Below are 23759 nucleotides of genomic sequence, written 5' to 3' on the forward strand. Positions count from 1 at the left end.
GACAGCCAGCTAGTAATGCAGCAGTCCAATCTAGAGGTCATGAATGCATGGACTAGCTTTTCTGCGTCAGAAACAGATCACATGTTTCTTAGCTTAGCAATGTTTCTGTGGTGGAAGAAGGCTGTTTTTGTAACATATGAAATATGATTTTCGAAAGATAAGTTGCTGTCTAATATAACACCCAGGTCTTTAACTGTATAGGATGACAGTACATCCTTCTAGTTGCAAATTGTATTCTTAGAGATTCTGTGTGTGGGTTTTTGGTCCAGTTCTGTTGTTAAGTCTGATGTCACGCTGCAGCGCTTCCGGGTCCAAACGCTTTATCTCATACCACAAGAAAACAACAAACGGTGCTAATATACACACATGATGTGGTTTAATACTACCAAAAAATGATAGTCATAACCTTTATCTCCATACCAAAATCCCAGGTGGCCAGACAGTGTTTCATCTTATAAATGGTTAAAATATTAATGTCTGTGACGCTGTGAGCACAGAGACTGTTGTGTAGACTGTAAGTATTTTAAATGTTTAACTTTTTAAAATGTTAAATGTTTATTATGAATAAATAGCGCTCATAAACGGCCGTCGAGATGGCATTCTCAAGTGAAACGAGCCGGGGCTTGGACCCAGAAACGGCGTTCCTTACATCACGACTTAACAAGCGGAAAAGTAATAGTTCTTATCCAAAGTAAAGTCTTATCCGAATTTAATAGAAAGAAAATTACTTTAAAATTGTCTTTAACACACTATGTCAACTTGGATAATTTAGATATTTCATTTGGTCATGATGAAATATGTAAATGAGTATCACTGGCAGTGATACTGACAGTGGAAACTAATTCCGTTTTCTAATAATATTGCCAAGTGGCAGCATGTATATTGAAAATAACAGGGGGCCTAACACAGATCCTTGTGGCACTCCATAATTTACTGATGTTATTTTGGATTTTTCTCCATTTAAATAGACAAAATGGTAACAGTCTGATAGGTACGATCTAAACCTCAGTAATGCCTGTCCCTGTAATTTTGTAGTCGATCTAACAGTATGTCATAATCTCTAGTGTTGAATGCAGCATTAAGATCAAGTAAAACTAGTATTGAGATACATCCTTGGTCAGAAGCTAGATGTAAGTAATTTGTGATTTTAACTAGCATAGTCATTACTACTAAACTGTGATGGAATATTCGGGTATTCAGGTATTCAGATAATGTCTGTTTATTTGTTAGTCTAGTGACTGTATTAAATAAATATCTTGGATTGTTTTGGTTATTTTCTATGAGTTTGCGGAAATGCTTGGCCCTGGCCGCTTTTAGAGCCTTTTTATAGCGGGTCATGCTGTCTTTCCACACGATTCTAAAGACCTCTAAATTAGTTTGTTTCCATTTGCACTCTAGGTTACAAGTTTCTCTCTTCAGAGCCTGTGTATTACAGAATGACAAATATCAGCAGTACACAGTATGCATGTTACAAGGTAGTAATCAGTGACATCATCACTTTGCTGTATAACATCTATATCAGTAGGATCAGTTCCATGCGATATAATTAAATCTAGTGTATGATTAAAACAATGAGTGGTCAAGTGACGTTTTGCTTGACCCCAAAGGAGTTTAGTCTGTAATCTGTAATCTGTAAATTTAACCCCTAACACATCATTTTTATTACCTACGTGAATGTTAAGATAACAATCAATGCTTTATTGACGTTGACCAATAGGTCTGAGAGAAAATCCCCAAACTCTTTTAGAAAATCAGCATAGGGCCCTGGAGGTCTATACACAGTAGCCAAAACGAAAGATAGCAGGGTTTTTTTTTTTTTTACATCTGTAAGCGTAGCATTTAGCACAGTCACTTCAAATGAATTAAACTTATGTCCTGTTTTCTGAGTAACATTAAGAATATCTCTAATTTATTGTTGCGACATCACCGCCACGACCAATCAGACGGGGCTCATGCTTATAAACAAAAATCTTAGCAATTAGCTGATAATTGCTAATAAATCTATTCATGTATTTAGCTCATGCTGGTCAGAAAGAGACTAATAGAGTATTGATTGATTATAATGATTGAATAGTTAGCTCTGTGACGTTTGTATAATGATCATTGCCCTCCTGCATTCCCCAGCTGTTTGAAGCTTGTCTGGTTGAAACAATGAGAAGCCGCTCGCTGGGCATAACTCTCATCTGATTATGTCATGATTGTATAACCCAACAGATAGGAGCTATTGTTTATGGCTCCCAATGGAAAACATTGAGTGAGCCCTCAGAGCACGTTCAGTCCTGATGCTGCTGCTGTCGTGTGTGCTGTGATTGTGAGATAACAGTCAGTCTTATGTCTTTAAGGGCTGTGGGTGCTTGAGATGTACTGATATGCCATTTATCTTTTTGTATTTAAACTTCAGAAAGTCTTTCTTTTACTTCACATTTACAGTAAATGTGTCATTTGTCTTAATGATTCAAACACTACCTTTTCTCTCACCCTTTTTCTCGGGTTCACTCTAAGCCACCTGGGTATTTCACATCAAAGCTGAGGCTTTCTTTAGTTAGTTAAACATTAGTCTTGTTTACTTTGATTATTGTGTGTTGTTTTTTTAGCTCTGTTGTGTTAGAAACACCACAAGCATACAAAGCTACAAAATGTCGACATTCTATTCTGTAATGATTTTGTTATATATATGTCTGGTTTCTTGTCTTGAAAAATGTAAATTAAAAAAAAAAACAGCAGTATAAAGGATTTCAGATATCATTATGTCTATTCGCTTTGCCTGTTATTGCAAGAGACTTGGATTTTTTCTTACTCGTCGATACTTAAATATAGTTTTGTGCAGTCTTAATAACATGTTTGTGAAACAGCAAGAGTCTTTCAGAGTTTCAGAGAACTTTGGCTCACCTTCTTGTAATTGACATCTCTCCTTTTTCCTCAGCTCATCCTTTTCTCTTTCCATTTTTGACTTCCTTTCATTTGGATGTTTCACATTTCATTTGTACATTTCATCTTTTTTATTTATATATTTAATCACTGGCACTTTTTGTTTTGGATGCAATTTTTTGGCAACTTTTCTATTCCTGATTTGTTGTTAGTCGCACACACATAATCAGTCACACAGGCATACGCCTGATGATTCGTTTGGCAGGCATTATTACATCCCTTAACTCCCTTGGGCATGAAATAACGATCTCTCGCCTAGCCAGCATTGAACATGCTTTTGTTCAATTCAGAATCACACAGAATCGCTCATGAAAGGAATATTAAATTAATGAAAAGAGGTAATTAGCCTTTGTGGTGTTCTCTTTGTGGTGTTAAGTGCTGAGTTGCCAGGGTGAACTGTGGGTGAACAAAGTGACAAGAAGCATTGTCTTTTTGAGTCTCTGGAAATGTTGGCTTTCTCTCTCTCTCTCTCTTTTCACTCTCTCTTGTCTTCGTAATGTTTTTCCACCGGTTATGCTTTTCCACTAAATGAGATCAGACTGCTACAGGGTGATACATGCACTAGTGGAGATCAAAGGATAGTGTCTCTATCTTGATCTATCTCTATGTCTCCACCTTCATCTCTTCTTTTCCCTTTTGCTCACATACTATTATTATATACTATAAACACAAACAGTATGCATCTAAACATACTTCTAAATGTTTTAGCCTACCTGTTAGAGGTGTTTTGTATTAAACAGACTGTAATTGTAGGTCTTTGCATGTTTCTTTTTATTTAATCACAAAGCCTTCCAAGCCTTAAAGAACAAGCACAAACATCATTTTGATTTGTTAGCAGCTGGACTGTGGTACACCACAGCATTTGTTTTTGTTGGCTGCAGTTATAATGACTGGCCTGCTGTTTCAGTATATATTCCTCTTGATAATGTATCTGTGTGTGTCTCTCTTGTTGTTTCTTCAGGGCTGCAGAGCTCCAAAGGAAGCGTGTTTCCAGTGACAGTTCTGTGGCAGAAGCACTTGCACACAGTGACTCGCTCAGATCAACCAAAGCAGCTCTCAGCAGGTAAGAGCTACAGAGAGAACGTTTATGCTTCTCCAGAACACATCTCTCAAACTCCAGCCACGTGGATCAAGTCTGCTGCCAAGTTTTCTTTTTTTCTTTTCCAGGCTTATAAAGTTCTGCCTGATTTACATTTGTATGGCCCTAAGCAGAGTATTGAGTTCTGTGATGGTTATGAAAGATGCTGATTTGTGAATCTCAAGTTGTTCTGTGAAAGAACCCTCTCTAGCTATGCTTTACTGAAGCAAAAATGAGATAACTCCTCTACTCTCACATCTCTTTTTGTGGGGCTTGATGGTTTATTGATAATATATACAGTAAGTAGGGCTCGGCAGTATAAAATATCTCTACCTCATCCAACTGAGATGTTGCTACAGTTATTATAGTGGTAAATATGGTATTTAAGATATGATTATAAAAATATGGTTTGTTATTTACATTAACATTTATATTAAATTACAAAGTGCAATGCATCCCAAGCAAGTCAGAATGCGGAAGAACTCGCCATTAATAGTTATTTATGATTGCAGACCAACAACACAACTGATGTGTGCTTTGCATATGTATATCAGCTATTTTAAAACATTTAGAAATGTTTAGAAATGTTTTGATTGTAGCTCATCCAGGCAGAATCAGTACCATCCTTTTGTCTTTTGTTTTTAGCTCAAATGCTAGATTTTATAATTCATTTCTAATGAATAATCGTATCTTTTAGCCTGCATTCCAAATAAAAAAGAAAATCAAATGAGATGAAGTACCTTTCATTTGTAAAGTATTGCATTCGCTCCCTTCTATATGGGTAAAATATGTGTAAATGTGTTCGCTTGTGTGCTTGAGTCTGTATTGGTGTGTTTGCAACTTCAAATGTGACCACCAGGCATTTTTGTGAAAAGTATGACATCTCATTTACTGTGCAGAAGTGCATTTTGCATTTTCCATTTTCCTTGCACTCTATGTGTGTGTGTATGTGTGTGTGTGTCTGTGTGTGTGTGTGTGTGTGTGAGAGAGAGAGAGAGAGAGAATGGTGTGTGTGTGTGTGTGTGTGTGTTTGTGTCCAAAGGGCTTTCATGAAGGTTTTTTAAGGATGCATTTAATAGTTCCCCATGAGCGTTTCATGAGGATTGCATGAAAAGTTTAAAGTGTTTTCACATACATGATGCTTACATTGAATGTGTGGAATATTTCATTCATTATATTTGCTTGTAATAAGTCTTTGTTCCTTCTCATTTTTTTAATATTGTTTAGAAAATATATAAAAATATAAATTATAATATATCTATGCTGGAGATGTTGTTTGTCAGGCAGAAGTCTCCAGAAGTGTTTTTTATATATATATATATATATATATATATATATATAAATTTTTTTTTTTTTGGCGGTCATTTATTTTCATGCTTGATTGGGAAGTGGTTCACTACCCCCTGAATCCATTATCCGTTACATGGCAGGACAGAATGACATAAGGCTCCTACTTCATATGATGATATGTGCATGTATGTGCATGTGAGATTGGAGATGATGAGAAAAGTTTTCTGTTAGATTTTCTTTAGGATCCCAGACCTCATAATGACATACAGAGAAAAGAACTGACCACTGAATGGAAATAGGCCAATAGGTTATTACGCAGATAAAAATGCAAGAAAGCTGCTGGTCATGAACCGTTAGCTTTTACTGCACAGAAGACATAAGGGATATCACTGCCTGACTGCTCTCTAGTCAGAAACCACAATCACAAATCTCTCTGTTGTGTGAAATCAGCTCGGTAGCACAGAGGGCTGTCCTGGGCTCACACGCTCCTTTGTGTTCCTAAATGATGGGTTCTTTGGGTACTATTAAATTTCTCCTAGAGTCAGTAATATCTCTGTAAAGGAAACTCCAGTGTCTGTGGTACATTATGTAACATTTGTGTTGGCCATGAACTGATATGCTCCAGTGGGGTTTGGGCCACAACCCTGCCTGAGGGGAGGAATATCTGGCCAGACCAGAGCTAATAGAACCACCCCTAGTTGTGATGGAGAAATGTGTCTGGATTACATCACATGCACATGTTTGATGTCCTCAAAATGTCACACCAACTCAAACACGCAATGCACAAATTCACAGTTCTTTTAATTTCCCCCCTTGTTATTATTTTCTTTTATGTGTGTTTTTTTTTTTTTATGTATTTAGTTATTTACTTTGTTTCTTTTTCCATGCCATGTACTTAGTGTTTGTTCTACAGTTTACTCAGCCCTAACTGCTTAAAAGATTCTTTAAGTATTATTTGTATTTGTACATTTTATACTTTTTTAAATTAAAGGCACAATATGTAAGATTTTTGGATTAAAATATTCAAAAACCACTAGAACAGTGTTATATATTTTGCTGACTTGTGTACTTACATTATCTCAGATGTTTCCAACAATGTTTAAATCTAGAGAAATCTGCTATTTAACCAGTGTAACGGCCATGTCATTGCGTCGCCTGCCAATGACGTCATATTCTTATTATAGTCTTATTGCTTGAATCTCTTTTCTTGATTTACCGCGAGTAACATGTTTGTACTATGCCATCAGAGACAATGCTATTTTGACAAGTGGCTAACATAGCATAATCAGAAAGAGCTTTATGTGTAGTAACAGTAATAAATCGTTTATTAATGCTGTTATTAACAACAAGCTTTTATTAATGATATTCTAATATCGATCTAGCTTACTGCAGCGTGCAACTAGTGTCTGACACCAGCCACCGAGCGAACGCAGAGAGTAACATTATAACAACTTTCAACACACTCTGATGTATTTAGTATGATTGTTTTGACCAAGTAAAGACGCTGCATTACCCCACAATTTTAAAAACAGCACAATAAAAACAGCAACGAACGTAAAATGTCCCAGCCTCTCGGCCGCCCTGCTTCATACTACAGTAACGTTAATAAAACTTCAATACTTTAGCTCATCCATGAACATGATTTCTGCCTGAGTCCCATCAAATCGTTTTTTATCGGTTGTGGAGGTGAAGACGGCCACTCCCATGATTCTGCGCTCATTCACGGTGTCATCAAGCTACGCCTTGAATAAGCGACCTCTAGTGGCAAAACTATACTGTGCCTTTTAAGGAAGATTGGAAGTATGAAAATTTTGTCATTGACTTTTGAGTATTTAAAATGCAACTGCAGCAGTGATGTTACTACAATATTTTAATACTGAATTTGTTTTTCTTTTACATTATTACATGCTTAATTTTGATTTGCTCTTTTCTCTTGCATATATTTAACAATGTATAGTCAATTTAACAATAGGCAGTGATCATGTGTGAGTTGTGTGAAGCCAACATAACATAACATGATGCAGCATTTTATTTACAGTATACAGAACCAAAGCCAAAGTTTACATTACCTTTACACTATTTTTTGCTGCCATTTTCTTTGGGAAGTACAAATCTTGTTTGTACTGTATCACTGTTATGTCAAAAGATTATTGTTTATGGCCATGTCTACATCATTTTATCTTACATTTCCATTAATTTATGTTGTTTTTTGTTTAATTCTTATGTTGTTTTGAAGGGTGGGGGGTGTTCATCGCTCAAATACAACAGCAGCAGATTTCAAACCTACCAGCAGGTGAGACAGAGCTTTACCAAATATGTTTCTGTATTCCTCCCTTTCTGTGTACCCTTTCAGTTGTCTCTTCTCAGAGCTATTATAGATGTTAGTGTTGAAAGTGTTCAGAGTGTTCAAAGAGCAGCTCTACTCTTTTAATCCCAGTTGGGATAGTTTCTGGTTGCTGGTGGCTCTTCTTAATGTGAACTATGTGTCATTACTGCAATGAGAAAATGAAGTCTAGCACAGCAGGACCACACCATTTCTGTTGCTGATTATTATTTTTACCCGCCTGTTCTGTTCCTTATTAGGCCCAGCTGTCTCTGTTGACATGACTTTAGAGGGTAGAACAGACACACACACTCACAGTACAGAGTAGTAATTTACCATGTTCTGGTCTAATCTAGCCTGTGCTGGTCCAGTGTAGTCATTTCTAGTCTGGTTTGTTCATGTTTTGTCTTGTCTGGCATTCTCCAGTTTGATGTCTGTCATCCTATTCTCTAACTGCTGTTTGCTTCACACAGAATGTGTTTTCGTATTCCACTGTGCTGCTTTTTGTTTTTCCATGTAATCATCTGCTAAACTGCGTAAGGTTTCGCTGCTTTTTAAGCATCTTGCATGTGAGCACCCCATTTTTAAGATGTAATGTCAAGTTAAAAGACGTTCAATTTTTAAAAACACATCTCAAGACCCTGCCTTCCTTTTATTCATTAGCATCTTAGCTTTGCATTTGGATGACATTATGTGGAATCTGGCAGTTTTTTAAGTTATATTTTTGGTCTATTTATGACTTTATTGGATAGGACGGTGTAGAGATCAGACAAGAAAGCATGGGGTGAAGAGAGTAAAATGAGATTGACAAAGAACCTTGAGACAGGAATAGAACTTGGGTCGCCAGATGAACAGTTACGCTATATGTCGGATCTCCAACTATCTGGCGTGTGAACTGCCCATCTTAAAGGAACACTCCACTTTTTTTGAAAATAGGCTCATTTTCCAACTCCCCTAGAGTTAAACAGTTGAGTTTTACCATTTTCGAATCCCTTCAGCCGATCTCTGGGTCTGGCAGTACCACTTTTAGCATAGCTTAGCATAGTTCATTGAATCTGATTAGACCGTTAGCATCTAGCTCAAAAATGACCAAAGAGTTTCGATATTTTTCCTATTTAAAACTTGACTTTTCTGTAGTTACACCGCCAGACCCGGAGATCGGTTGAATGGATTCGAAAACAGTAAAACTCAACTGTTTAACTCTAGGGGAGTTGGAAAATTAGCCTATTTTCAAAAAAAGTGGAGTGTTCCTTTAAAGGGATGTTTCACCCAAAAATTAAAATCTTTAGATCATTTACTCATGTTGTTCCAAACCCGTATGACATTTTTCTTCTGTGGAATATGAAAGAAGATAGTTTGAACAATGTCTTTGTTCATACCATTAAAAAAAAGTGGTGTTTAACGTTGTTTTGAACCCTATTGATCCCCAGAAGAAAGGTCATACAGGGTTGGTATGAGTGAGTAAATGACAGAATTCTCATTTTTTGACGAACTGCCCTTTAAGAGTTGGCTACAGCATGGTATAGACAAGCACAAAGTCAGGTTATTTAAATTATGACAACTTGAAAACCTCACCAATCTGTTCTTATACAGCACTATCTCTTCTGCTGCCCATATTCTACAGCTCATCAATACCTCAAATCAGCTTAATATGATTGAAAGTTTGATTAATCCAGCAGCTTGTACTCTCTCTCTCTCTCTCTCTGTATCTCTGTCTACCAGGGAAATTGATTAGGTTTCTGTTTTTGTTGGTTTAATTTTGAATAGGAGCTGTAATTAATTGATGTATGTTTTATGTTGTTTTTCTGTCATACATAAATGAGGGATTTGTGTTTTCCTCTGTAATGGAATTATAGCTGGGCCCATGAGAAGCTCTCATTCTGAGGCAGATTCACATCTGAACACCGATACTCAAAGCAAATAACAACAGGAGGAAGCAAGAGCGCGCAAGAGAGATTAGCTGCTTGTTTCCTGTGCAGGCTGAGCGAACCATCTTTAATGTGGTGTCTGCAAATGGTAAATTGGAAGGAGCATAATAAAGGTTATATTGATGAGGAGAAGCAAACGAGGAAAGATATGCAAGAGCAGTGAGGGCAGTTTAATGGGGCATCGCAGCCTTCATTATCAAGCTGAGATCCTGATGCTGCCAAAGTCTGATTGGTCCCTAGTGAGATGAACTTTGACCCTAAAAACCTTCTTATATTGAAGTATATTGAAGTCTCCTCTAATGGTATTGTATTCACAGCACAGGCCATCAAACGTCCCTCATTAAGACCTGCTTTTGTTTTAAGAAAAGACTTCTGTTCATAAATCTCTGTAGTGATTAGAGAAGAACATTCCAGTCCACAATCAATACAATAAAACTAACTCGCAAATACCATTTGTCGTATTTGTGAGAACTGGCGGGAGCTGGTGATCTGGCTGAATAAATGCCATGCTGGTCCGAATTCAGATTGCCGTTTCTTTATGGAGTTAATGAGGGGTTTCTGGACTCATATCGAATAATTGGTCCAATGTCACATTTCTACCCTTTCTGTAAATGTGTAAATTACTAGCAATTACAGCTAGCAAAAACTCAATAACCCCATTAAAGCTGCCTTGAGCTATTTTGCGTCGTTGAGCATGTGTGTGTGTGCAGGGTGCATGTTAGAGTGTCCTTTTGAGAGTGTGTGAGTGTGTTGTGAAATCAGGCTAAGGAACGTCAGTAATTACAGCTGCCGTCTGGGTTGCATACCAAGGAATGGTTCAGACATGTTTGAACACTGGATGATCTTTTAGGCTGGGGGACTAAACCATTACCAACTTTCCTTCAGAACATGATGGTTAGAGATGCATTTGCCCTGTTTCCAGGCACATGTATCAAGCTCTTGTGATTCATAGAGGTTTGGGTGACATCATCAGATCTCCTCATGCTCTGTAATGTGAGTACCAACTCAGCTGGGAGCCTTTTTTCCATCTGAGGAAGAAGAGGTTGTATCGAAATGGATATGGCAGAAGATAAATGTGGGTGCTTCAGCAAGCTCAGTGATGTGAATCAGTTTAAAATGGTTAAGTTGTGTTTTTCTCGACTGTAGTGCTACTGTGAACTCTCAGACACACAGGAAAAGATTGGCTGCTCTGAACATTCCCCATGGCTGACCAGAAATCAGTGTTTTTGAACATCATTTGTCATGATATATTTATATGGAAAGATAAATTATGATTGAGAGAGTTAGTTTTGATAGCTGAGAGTTATGATTTGTGGTTTCAGAGATCTGAAATCCACTTACCGGAGCAAATTTCGCTGCCTGGAGGCTGAACCTCAGCTGCAAGGCTAGAGGAGGCATGCAAACATTCAGCAAAGGTGTGTGTGTCGGTGTGTTGGGAAGACATGTCAGAGTCAGCCCAGATTTATGAGTCTGTGAACTGCTTTTAATTATGGGACACACTCAGATTCCTTAGCAAGGCTAACTCTCTCTCTCTCTCTCTCTCTCTCTCTCTCTCTCTCTCTCTCTCTCTCTCTCTCTCTCTCTCTCTCTCTCTCTCTCATGCACACACACATTCACAAAATCACTCATAGACACATCCCAACGGAAACAGTATGTTGTGGCTTTGACTTAAGTGTTCATGAATTCCTATACATTTTCCCTTTTTTGTCTGTCTCACTCAATTTGAGGCATTGTGTTCAAAGTGAAACAGGTTTATTGTTTTTTAATTGACTGTGATCTGACATCTCCTAAATACCAGTTACATTTACAGGCCAACATTTCTAGTAAAGAACACCGCTTATCTTTCTGTCGGAAGCTGTTACATATTTCCTTGCAGTGTGTTTCTGGTCTCAGAGCTGCACTGCATCTAGCAAAGTTCAGGATCCAAAGCCCTGTGCGCCATTTGTCTCTTTTTCTTAATGTCCCAGCCCTCTTAGTGTGGGGTGGGGAACCCTTTGATCAAATATTCTTTCAAGTGAGAGTGCACAGAAGATGTTCCAGTCAGCTGGAGGTCTGTCAGGGGAAGAGACAGAGAGGAGGTATAGTGTTAGCGATGGCATCATCATCATAGGTGTGTTCGACTTCAACTGTGTCTGCATTTACCGTTCAGCGATATTTTCCACTTGCAGTTGGGGGAGGAGTTAAAAAAGAAGCTGTCAAATCTGAAACTTAAAGGGTTAGTTCACCCAAAAATGAAAATGATGTCATTAATTACTCACCCTCATGTCGTTCCTCACCCATAAGACCCATAAAATCTGATGGCTCAGTGAGGCCTGCATCGCCAGCATTAACACTCCCTTTTTCAATGCCCAGAAAGCTACTAAAAACATATTTAAAACAGCTCATGTGACTACAGTGGTTCAACCTTAATATTATAAAGCGACGAGAAAACTTTTTGTGCGCCAAAAATAGCAAAATAGCGACTTTATTCCACAATATCTAGTGATGGGCGATTTCAAAACACTGCTTCATGAAGCTTCGAAGCTTTACGAATCTTTTGTTTCAAATCAGTGGTTCAGAGAGCCAAAATCCCATGATTTCAGTAAACGAGGCTTCGTTACGTCATAAGTGTTTTGAAACTTCAATAGTTCAAGTGACTTTGGTAGTTTGATACACGCTCCGAACCACTGAAACAAAAGATTCGTAAAGCTTTGAAGCTTCATGAAGCAGTGTTTTGAAATCGCTCATCACTAGATATTGTTGAATAAAGTTGCTATTTTGTTATTTTTGGCGCACAAAAAGTATTCTAGTCGTTTTATAAGGTTGAACCACTGTACTCACATGAACTGTTTTAAATATGTTTTTAGTAGCTTTCTGGGCATTGAAAAAGGGAGTGTTATTGCTGGTGATGCAGGCCTCACTGAGCCATCGGATTTAATCAAAAATATCTTAATTTGTGTTCCGAAGATGAACAAAGGTCTTACGGGTGTGAAACGACATGAGGGTGAATTAATGACATAATTTTCATTTTTGGGTGAACTAACCCTTTAATGCTTCTCGTAGTGATGCTTGCACAGTGTTTGTGTACTTTACCGCAGACAAAGTGGATTAGATATAATATTTCTCAGATAAACAGATGTTTGAATTTTACATGTAACAGGCAGAAGCGCTGCTCATTGATTAGGATACAGTATGTGCTGTTTGATACAGTGCCCGTATATGAAAGAAAAAAGTTCAAGATAAGTCGTATTGTTTAAAAAACATTTTTATCAATTTTATTTTGATTAACAACATTTGTAACTATATGACATTAAGATTTTACATGAAAAAGTGTTTACTCTAATATGTTTTTACTCTTGTGAGCATTAGTGAAACTAAAATTGTCATCTGTCTGACCTATTGCGAAATGGCTGTCAGCTCATGTGGCTGTTCTGGTAAAATTACTGAGTCTGCCTACTCAGTCTGTTTGAATCCTTCTCGCTATACTTTAGTGAAAAATTCCATGCACTGCTCAAGACGTTCATTCTGTGCAGTGCCATATGAAGTCAAACAGACCTAATATCACACTTTTTATGTCACACGAATAGCATTGCAGTGAGATTCATTGAGTTTGGGCTCTCTCCTCAATTCATCTCTTGCTCTGAGAGAATATTATGAAGCTTATTTGAAGTCATTATTCTGTTGCTCAATAAATCTCTGAGAGGCTGAACATTGAGAATGGCATACAAAAGTGTATATGCATATGCATTGTAGCCATTCTTTCTTTCTAGGGCTATTTGAAGATTATTTGAACAGCTTCATCAGGAAAAACATCAGGAGATTATTCAAGTTGAGATTAATGGCTTCACAGTGTGTGCATCAAGAACTTTAGTTTCAGATACATGCTGTGAAGAGGTCCTCTAAAAGATTTTTGTTTGTTGATTTAAAGTGTTTCAATCACTCAGATGTTTCTGTTTTTCCCACAGGTTTGAGAAGAGCACCCTGAACAATGCAAACTCTGGTAAGGAGTTTAAGTAGTGCTCTAATTTTGCTTTTAGCACTTCAGTGAATGAACATCAAGTGAACTTTAGCAGAGTTTCTTTGGATAAAAATGTATAATTCTAAATTAATAAATGTAAATCAGAGCACAGCTGCATTTTAGTCTTTCCTTGTGAGAATAAGTTAAAGTAGTACAGAGACTCGGGTCTCTGCGAGAAGCAAATTGGGGTCGCTACATATAGTGGAGGAGCAGCTCTTGCTCAGTGAACAATAGAAGGTTGAAGTTGAGTGTTAAACACTCCTTGGTCTTCATTCTTGTTCCTTTTTAACGAGCTTCTGCCTGTCAGGAGAGGGCATGTGCCAAGGCTATGGTGTTTTCCGCTCTCTTGGCACTGGTAGGGGAAGTAGAGAGAGTAGGAAAGGACTGTCTCACAGTCTGTGAGGTGCAGCGAGGCAGAGCAGGTTATCATCACTCACATTGATCCACATTAGAATTCAGCGCTAGCTCCAAAGCTTCCTGGCATGAGAAGAGGAGGAACACATTCCCAAAACCTGATTTGGCCCTGTGCATGCTTTCTCTAGACAGCAAAAAAGACTCTTCAATTCCATAAAGCGGCCGAGTTTTGAGAGCTGGATTGAAGCGGGCATATCTTTAGACACAGGCATAGATTTAGCCTCGCAGTGCGCTCTACAATGCGTGTTAGCCTGACATCCCAGCTGGGTGTTTTCATATTTTACCTCTCGAGGTTTGTGAAGCAATACACAAGATTGCTGGATTAGGAAGGCAAATCTACAAAGGGCATTCCGAAGCTTTGAACACAGATTTAGCATATTGAGACTGAACCCTCAGAGCCAGCATCAGCAAATGTGATTAACACCCGTAATTAAAATCGTATTTTTACTCCCTTTTTAACTGTCTGATTCCAAAACATTAAATAAACAGAACATCTTCTTGTGAAACTCTGAATAACTGAATATTGAACAAATATGCATAAGCGATTTGTGCATGCAGGCAGTTTCTGAATAATAATACCTTTAAGTAATAATGGAGTCATCAATTGTCATGAGAAAACTGACTCCAGTATTTGCACATTTTCTGGTATCACAGCTTTGCAAATCTTACAAATAATACTGTCTGTTTTTCACTCTAATGCCATAGTTTTCACACATCTGATCACATTTCAGCTTGGTAGATTTAGTCTTTGCTTTAAAACTATAAATGTAACATTTTACCAGTCATAAATCCATCTTTCAAACCATCTTTTCTCCTTAATCTGTATCACTATTGTAAGCCTATAATAGTTACAGAATATTTGTTTTAGAGCTGTCGGGTGGATTTAGCGGGAAACTCTACTTCAGTCATGTGTCCCTGTGGGATGTCATGTCTGTAAATAAAGGAAAGAAGGTCAGGTTACTACTATATGCAGCGCAAGGTGACGTAGTAGCTTGAAGCCTCAAATAACCCTCAAATTGAAAAGAAAGTGTTAGTGAAAGGGAAAGCGACAATGCATGTAATAAAACATGAATCAACATCTAGCAACAGTTTACCTATAAATAACCTATTAGTCAAGTTGATATTTTTACTTAAAGGATTAGTTCACTTAATTTACTCACCCCCATGTCATCCAAGATGTTCATGTCTTTCTTTCTTCAGTCGAAAAGAAATTAAAGTTTTTGAGGAAAACATTCCAGGATTTTTCTCCATATAGTGGACTTCAACGGCTACCAATAGGTTTGAAGATCCAAATTGCAGTTTCAATGGAGCTTTAAAGGGCTCTACATGATCCCAGACGAGGAATAATGGTCTTGTCTAGCAAAACAATCGCTCATTTTCTAAAAAAATAAAAATTTATATACATTTTAACCACAAATGATCATCTTGCACTAGCTCTGCGATGCGCCACGCATTACGTAATCACATTGGAAAGGTCACGCGTGATGTAGGCGGAAGTACCGTGGTAGGGCAAAAAACTCTATATCTCATTTTCTCCTCCAACTTCAAAATCATCTGACATTGTTGTTTTACCTTTTTTGTAAAGGACATTTGACTTAAGCAGCATCTCATTTCGGAGGTCGCATTTGAAGGCTGCATACATCATCGAGGTGGTCTGATTTAAGAAAAGTAACTGTTAGATTGGAAAGTAAGAAAGAAATTACAGTATTTTGCACCTCACAAGGAATAACAGTCAATTTTATTATGGTTACTTTTCTTAAATCAGACATCCTTGATGACATATGCAGCCTTCAAATGCGACTTCCGGAGGACGCAGCCTTCGAATTGAGATGCAGCTTTATAGTCTTTGCACGTTCACTTTGTAGACACTGGATCGGTACTTCTGCCTACATCACATGTGACTTTTCCAACATGATTACGTAATGCGCAGCGCATCGCAGAGCAAGAGATGTGCATTTGTGGTAAAAAAAAGTAATACATTTTTATTTATTTTAGAAAATGACCTATTGTTTCGTTAGACAAGACCCTTATTCCTCGGCTGGGATCATGTAGAGCCCTTTAAAGCTGCACTGAATCTGCAATTTGGACCTTCAACCCGTTGTACCCCAGTGAAGTTCACTATATGGAGAAAAATCCTGGAATGTTTTCCTCAAAAAACTTGATTTCCTAATTTCGACTGAAGAAAGAAAGACATAAACATCTTGGATGACATGGGGGTTAGTAAATTATCAAGAAACTTCAATTCTGAAGTGAACTAATCCTTTAAGTAAAAATATCAAAAGTTCTAAATCAAATTTAATGGCTTACTTCAGTTTAGCTATTAAAACAGCAAAAAAAAAAAGAAAAAAGAAAAGAAAAAAAAAAAAGAAATTATACTCCTGTCTACATTAAATCATTTTATGATACTGACATACTGTTCTGGTCACATTTCATCTTGGTAAACTCTTTTGCTTTAGTTACACTTAAGTAGTAATGTCTAAATAATTTAAAAATCAATTAAGATGGCCTCCATTAACTCTATTTTTTATGCTAATTACTTACTTTTCACACATCTGTTCACATTACATCTTGGTAAACAACCTTTGCTTTGTAATTAGTTAAGTAAAAATGATCAAAACAAGTTCAATAATTGACAAGCAGCAAAAATTGTATAAAAAAGAAAAAATATACTTGAATCTCCATTAACAGAGTACTTTCTTGTTTAACAGTGTCAGCAGACAATCTAATTGATTGTGTGAAGAAGAAGGACCATCAGAAGGTATCATTTGAGCATCATTTGAATACATTAAGCACATAAATACAACAGCCTCACCTTTTCACCTTCTAGGTTTCTCAGATATTTATTAACAAAATGACTTGCAAGAACATAAGCATATTTTTGAGTATGTAACTCATGTTGTGTTTTACAGTGATTTAATATGCAAGAAAGAAATCTGTGTGCTTTTAGTTAAATGTTCACTCGGCCTAAGGATATTTTGTCGTCTCTAACGCAGGACTGACCTCACCATTAAATGTCAAGTATCTTGCAGAGCGGAGGCGGAACCAGATAAATGATCCTGCATATTCTCTTGACCTTTCACTCGTTCTTAGTTTCTATGGTGACCAAACAGGCTTTCCCCAGAATGATAATCTCTCACATCCAGCCCCAAACCTGTTCCCACTCGTCATACTGCGATACAGAGAAGAGAAGAGGGGACATTTCAAATATTAATGAGGATGTTTGGCATGTTGCAATGGGCAGTGATGTACACAGCAACCCTTACCTGCCCCACTGTGTCTTTTTTTACATTAAGCATCTCAACACACACACACACACACACACACACACACACACACACACACACACACACACACACACACACACACACTCTCTGGTGTGTCTGTTGTTACCAGATTGTGGAGTGCAGAGATTCCACTGTCTGGTGTGTGTAGATGGTGCCTTGCCTTTCCTCTCAATGCATTCATCATCAGGAATGTTCTCTAAATGAGACTGAAAACTGGTGAATAAAACACCTCTGATGATACTTGTCTATCTAAACTCACTGGACTGATGATAATGCTAGTATTTTTATGCCCAAACTCTCTGTGGTGTATAAAAGAGTTCTGACAGATTTTGGGCTTTATCGCACCAAATGGTCCTTTGAACCTATTGAGACGGTCACTGGCACGTTTGTTATTAGCCTTCAGCCAAACTTGTGCTTTTCTCCTTAAGCACAGCTGAGCCAATCGCTAGATTCTGTTTGAATTACTGTGTGGAAACTGCAATAATTAATGAGACTCTGTGATCAGGATACCATGTGGCTCCCAATAAAGATGCTCTCTTTGGTTTGCCATTGGGATGTGTTTATCTCAGTGATTGTTTGATTAACTGGCAGCTTTTTCTCTGCAGTTGAAGGAGCTGCACAAGAAGGGGGCAGACCTGTGTATGCAGGACCCTGTGGGCCGCACCCTTCTGCACTATGCTGTGGAAGTGGGCAGCAAGGAGATTGTCAGATACATCATTGATAATGGTAAATAAGCACATAACACATATCTGTAACATCTCTCAAATGCTCCTGGCATAGGCAGAATGTCTTTGTCTCTGCAGTTTTAATGCATGTATGTCGCTTTTGTTTTTTCTGTTGAATGATCAGTGTAAAATATGTGGAGTAGATCTTTAAAAGAGTAAAGTGAAACTCATTCTCAGCAGTCACTCTCTCTCTTTCTCTCTCTCTCTCTCTCTCTCTCTCTCTCTCGCTCTCTCTCTCATTTTCAAATGAGCTTTATTAGCATGACTGTGTAGCACAATGTTGTCAGAGCATTAACATATTATTTATATTATAAAAAAAATCATACATGTAGATCATGTCATATGTAGCATAGTAAATAAATAAATAAATAAATAAATTTAGAATAACTCAGGTCTCTCCAGTGAATTAACCATGTCTAACATTGTGAACGGCTAGCACATATTTAACAGCAGTTGCAGCTGTACTATCATCTTCGCTGTACTATCATCAAAGGTCATTTTCTCAGTGTCATTAAGTTCAGTGAATGATGGAATCAGTGTTTCAAATTTAGAGAGAAATGTTTCTCTTACATTGTGATCTACAGCAAATCTCCTCATCTGTTCTATAAACCACAGTGTCTACAGATCCTCTGCTCTCTCTGTGTCCATGTTTGTTTACGTCTTCCTGTTTCTATTTCTAGATCATGTCACTTAATCTGTATTCGGAGAGAATTTGTCTTTCTTTAAATTGTTTAATTAATAAATAATATGCCAATTTTGGGGTTCTATTTAGGGTCAAATAACATTGGAGTTTATTTTGGAGGTCAAATTGAGTTTGTGTTTCATCATGAGTAACTTGATGACATAGATTTTTGTCAAAGAAATTGATAATAATAATGACAATAATAGTTTTGGGGTTGTAGCTGTAGTCAATCAGGAGTTGAGTTTCATGGACTAGTTGAAGAGTGAGTGTGTTTAGAGAATGAGATTCTGGTGAGGTTTCATTGGCAAGGAGGGCTTTATATTGGAATGAATCAGGATCAGACTGATGGAGATGCCAGAATGAACATATCTCTTCTGGATTTCAGTGTTCAGTGCGTACAAGCCTACATGTAATTCAGCCCTGCAGGCATCATTGGTAGTGCTTCTGTGGACCCATAAAATGTTTTTGGCAATTTCTAATTGTAGTTTTAAATTTTTAAAATTTAGTACTGATCCCTAAATTTCACATCCATATGAAATAATTTGTATTATTATTGAATTATAAAATTTTATCCACTTTTAATGGGTAATTTTAATTGACTGCATTATGACTTTATAGTATAAAAAAGTCCTCAGAGCCTTTTCGCTCAGTGTTTTGGCCGAAGCCTCCTGATGTCGATGCCCAGATAACTGTTGCTCATGCTGTGCTGTAGGTTCTATCCTTTATAAGTGAACTGGTGTTTCTTTCCATGAGATCTGGCCTTCTTCTGAAACACCATGACTCTGGCTTTGTCCAGATTGTGACTTGTGACTAGTTCTATTCCAGTACAGTACTCTCTCTTTCTCTCTTTCTCTTTCTCTCTCTCTCTCTCTCTCTCTCTCTCTCTCTCTCTCTCTCAATCCTCATATACAGTGAGGTTTCAAAAGTCTGAGACTAGTGAAAACGTCTCTGTGTCAAATGTAACCCTTTGGGGAACGTCTCCAACGCAACCGGTGTCTGAAGCACGTCTAAACTTTGGCCGACAACAGCCTATGATGTCACTACTGATGTGACCAGAGTATAAAATGAGACCTATAATACACGTCAACAACTTCTTTTGTCTGAAGGAGACGTGGGCAGGCATACCCGAAGCATGGCAATGAGACAGTTCCACCAAGGGGGCTCACTAAGAGCTGAAGTCAGAACTATCTCATTACAGGGAGCGGAGGACCTTGCCCAAAACCGGGAAGGTTCTACCCCATGCTCATCCTAAATGACCACTGGAAGCTACCAGCTAAGGCTAGCTACAACCATTGTAAAACCTGTAATATGAGACCACAGCAACAAACCGAACTCTCTCATAGGGAGTCGGTAATCCTACAATTAAGGATTCCACTTACACTCAACCATGAAAACATTGCCATCAAGGGGAGCCAGCTGAGTGCTAGCGGCGACCACTCAGAAACAAATGTCTTTGTAGGATCTCAAAACTCCAGACACTCCCGAAGGTGCCTTACAACAAAGAAGGGTTTGCAAACTGGGGCAAAAAAAACACTTCCTGATGGGCTCTTGAGATCGAAAGAGCTCATCCCAGGGTCTGAAGGACCCTGCTTCAAGACCCAACTCAGGGGGAGGGTTCTGCTCTTCAGTCAAACCCAAGGAAAAAGGGGCTCTCCAACACTCACGAAGGTGCCTACAACTAGGAAGGGTTTGCAAACGCTTCCTGTTGGGTTCCAGAGATTGCCACCACCAAGCACTCTCTCTGCATCTAATTTCACAGAATTTTGGCCTCACACATTAGTAATAGCAGACCATAAAGGCAATAATCTCATAAGATTCCCCTTTTGCTCCGGCCACCACCTCCGAGATCGAACCTGCCTGCTGCTGTGGCGGCTACAGGACCCCAGTCGTGAGGTGCAGGCGCACTATTCTCACGAGCACTATTCTCATAAAGCAGCTTATCACAGCGACCGCATCATAAAGAGCACGTTCAACTCCCTCGAGAGCTGGCCAATGTTATTGTCATGTTTAAACACGTGCTTCAGACACCGGTCATACTGGAGGGATTCCCCAAAGCGTCCTAAGACGCAGTGCGAGTTCCCATTCGAAAGGGAACTTCTATTTTGCATTATTTGAATTAATACGATTTCCCAAATACAAATTATAATATTAAAACAACAATTTAAAGGGTTAGTTCACCCAAAAATGAAAATTGTGTAATTTATTACTCACCCTCGTGTTGTTCTACACCCGTAAGACCTTCGTTCATCTTCGGAACACAAATTAAGATATTTTTGATGAAATCCGATGGCTCAATGAGGCCTCTATTGCCAGCAATGTCACCGAACGTCTCAAGATCCAGAAAGGTACTCAAAACAGTTATTTAAAACAGTTCATGTGAGTACAGTGGTTCTACCTTAATATTATAAAGTGACGAGAATACTTTTTGTGCACCAAAAAAACTAATATCTAGTGATGACCGATTTCAAAACACTGCTTCGAAGCTTCAGTGATTTGGATCATGTATCAAACTGCCAAACTGAGTATATTAAGGTAATATTAATATTAAGGTAGATCCAATGTACTCACATGAACTGTTTTAAATAACTGTTTTGAGTACCTTTCTGGATCTTAAAGGGTTCGGTGACATTGCTGGCAATAGAGGCCTCACTGAGCCATCGGATTTCATCAAAAATATCTTAATTTGTGTTCCAAAGATGAACGAAGGTCTTACGGGTGTGAAACGACATGAGGGTGAGTAATTAATGACATAATTTTCGTTTTGGGGTAAGCTAACCCTTTAAGTGAAAAGTTGATTTGGTTACCATGAAGATCATATGCAGTAGAATATCATATACATTTTATGTTATAATGTTTCTTTGTTTTAATATTTTCAACATCATTTTAACGAATAATTTCCAGGTTTAAATTACGTTTTGAATTCTAGACTTTCAGCGTGGTCTCAGACTTGATCCCCACCCCAGACAAAAATGCCTGATTTTGTTTGTTTGTTGCACTGGTATTGTTCAACAACAACACGTTTTTAGAAACACCTATTTATTCTTTACTATTATTCTAAAATCTGAAAGGTAGTAATAATATAATCATCAAAACTATGACACAAATGATTATCTTATATTTTTGATTTTACAAAATAGCCACCCTGTCTTTGTCCTGGCCTTTTAGATCAACAGGTCACTGAACATAAACACATTCAGATGTGTCCAAGCTTCTGACTTGTATTGTTTGCTACTTTGCTTTCAATCGCTGTTATGTGTGTTATCTGTGGTGTGTGTGGGGGTTGATGTTTGAAGCAGGTCATCTCTCTCTCCCACGCAAGCTTTTTACAGCTCTTCATTAAGCAACACACCATTACCTCAGGGCACATGCTTTAGTGTGGTTGCAAGGTTTGATTTTTCTCTTTTTTTTCTCTCTTTCTCCACAGCACCCACCGATATTCTGGATGTAACGGAGAGAGAAAAGTGAGGCCTGTTCTTTCATACTATAATGCACACTGATGCCATTTGTTATTTTTATCTGTTGACAGGAAAGGTTCAGGCTTCTGTTTTATGATAGTGTAGTCTAGCCTGGTTCACTGAAAAGGCTAAGCTTTTTCAGGAATTATCTTGAGATTCATTTTTAACAGCCTGTATATTCCTCCAGCTTGTTTTTCTGCCTCCTTCTCTTTCTGTCTGTTCTTTACTCTCTCTTTGCTTTCTCTCTGTCTGACTGTCTCTTTCCTTTTTATTCAGCGGAGAGACGGTGTTGCACAAAGCGGCCTCGTTGTGTCATAGGACAATCTGTCATTACCTAGTGGAGGCGGGAGCATCTCTCATGAAGACAGACTTACAGGTGAGACATGTAAAGAAAGACAGTTAATGTTTGATGCTGGATTAGTTAAAGAGTTAGTTCACCCAAAAATGACAATTCTGTCATCGTTTACTCACCTATACTGTATGTCATTCCTACTTGGTTAATGGTTAATCTTTGTAACACATCATATACATCAATTCACATAACTTGGATTACACTGCTCGATTCATATGGATTTGTTTTACGATGCCTTTATGACCTTTTTTGGATCTTTTAAGTTTTAGTTAGCCAAACTTTCAATAGAGGGACAGAAACCTCTCAGGTTTTATTAAAAATATCGTAATTTATGTTTAGAACATTACCAAAGTCTTATAGATTTGGAACGACATGGTGAGTAAATGACAGAATTTTCATTTTTGGGTAAAACCTCTCTTTAATGTTTTTAGGAGTCTACTTACAAGCACAGAATAAAGCCTCATTAACCAGGTCTGATGTTGTACTTGACAAAAACGGAATGGAAAGTAATGTTATAGATTTTGAGTATGTATTAGCATCCTGTCAGAAGTTTGTGTTTGATATGGGAATTTAGGAAGGAATAATTTTGGTGAGCTCTGAATACAGATTCGTGCCAAGCTGATTCACTGTAGATGTTTGTGGCTTTTGGATCTATTTCATTTTGGTTGCAGCCTCCAGCTGGTCTCTATCCCTGAACGTCTCTGTACTTAACTGCTCTCTTAGTCAGTGCTGACTAAGACCTCCACATGAAACAAGGAGCCATTCTTCCCCCCCAGCAGCCCACCCTCTCCCCCGCTCACCTCCACAGAGCCAGCCAAGAGACTCAAGCTCTCCTGCAGCACTTCTGATTGGTGTACCGCAAAATTACACACAGCTGTAGACACACTAGACTCTAATTACTGCCTCTCTTCTTTTCAGAAGAAACATCAATTTAAAAACTACTTATTTGAAGAGATCTGCAAGGGAATGATTTTCCACAAAGCACAAAAATCTCATTTGTGGTTAGAACTCTCAGCAGTACTGTCCATTGCTCTTGCTCGCTCTCTCTTTTTTCCTCTAGTTTTGTACCTTTGCTCCACTGGGCCTTACTGTAAGAGTCTCCTCTAAAGCTCACAGCAGTCTAACGGACCTTTCCCAGCTCCCATCTGATAAATGTGTGAGACAGCACTGATTGAGTCTCCTGGGTGCTGATGGACTCTAGTCTGTCTGACAGCCTTCAGTTCTATCTATGTAATTATCAGTAACTCATGTGCTGTTGAGAGAGATGAAATGTGTAAAGTCACCAGTCTGACACGGTCTGAGA

General features: G+C 38.1%; 1 protein-coding gene across 21 annotated transcripts in view; it reads left to right on the top strand.

The window, feature by feature from the left end:
• dgkza (diacylglycerol kinase, zeta a) overlaps positions 1-23759 on the top strand; it is a 110935-nt gene that overhangs the window by 82189 nt on the left and 4987 nt on the right. For 18 of the 21 annotated variants that reach the window (XM_051898554.1, XM_051898556.1, XM_051898557.1 and 15 more), the window contains 7 exons: positions 3890-3991; positions 7533-7589; positions 13492-13526; positions 16667-16716; positions 17848-17968; positions 22074-22110; positions 22381-22480. In XM_051898554.1, coding sequence (XP_051754514.1) covers positions 3890-3991; positions 7533-7589; positions 13492-13526; positions 16667-16716; positions 17848-17968; positions 22074-22110; positions 22381-22480 — 502 coding nt within the window. The other 3 variants (XM_051898543.1, XM_051898552.1, XM_051898553.1) reach the window with 3 other exon arrangements.

This window comes from Ctenopharyngodon idella, chromosome 7 (genome assembly GCF_019924925.1).
Source record: "Ctenopharyngodon idella isolate HZGC_01 chromosome 7, HZGC01, whole genome shotgun sequence".
Lineage (NCBI taxonomy): Eukaryota > Metazoa > Chordata > Actinopteri > Cypriniformes > Xenocyprididae > Ctenopharyngodon > Ctenopharyngodon idella.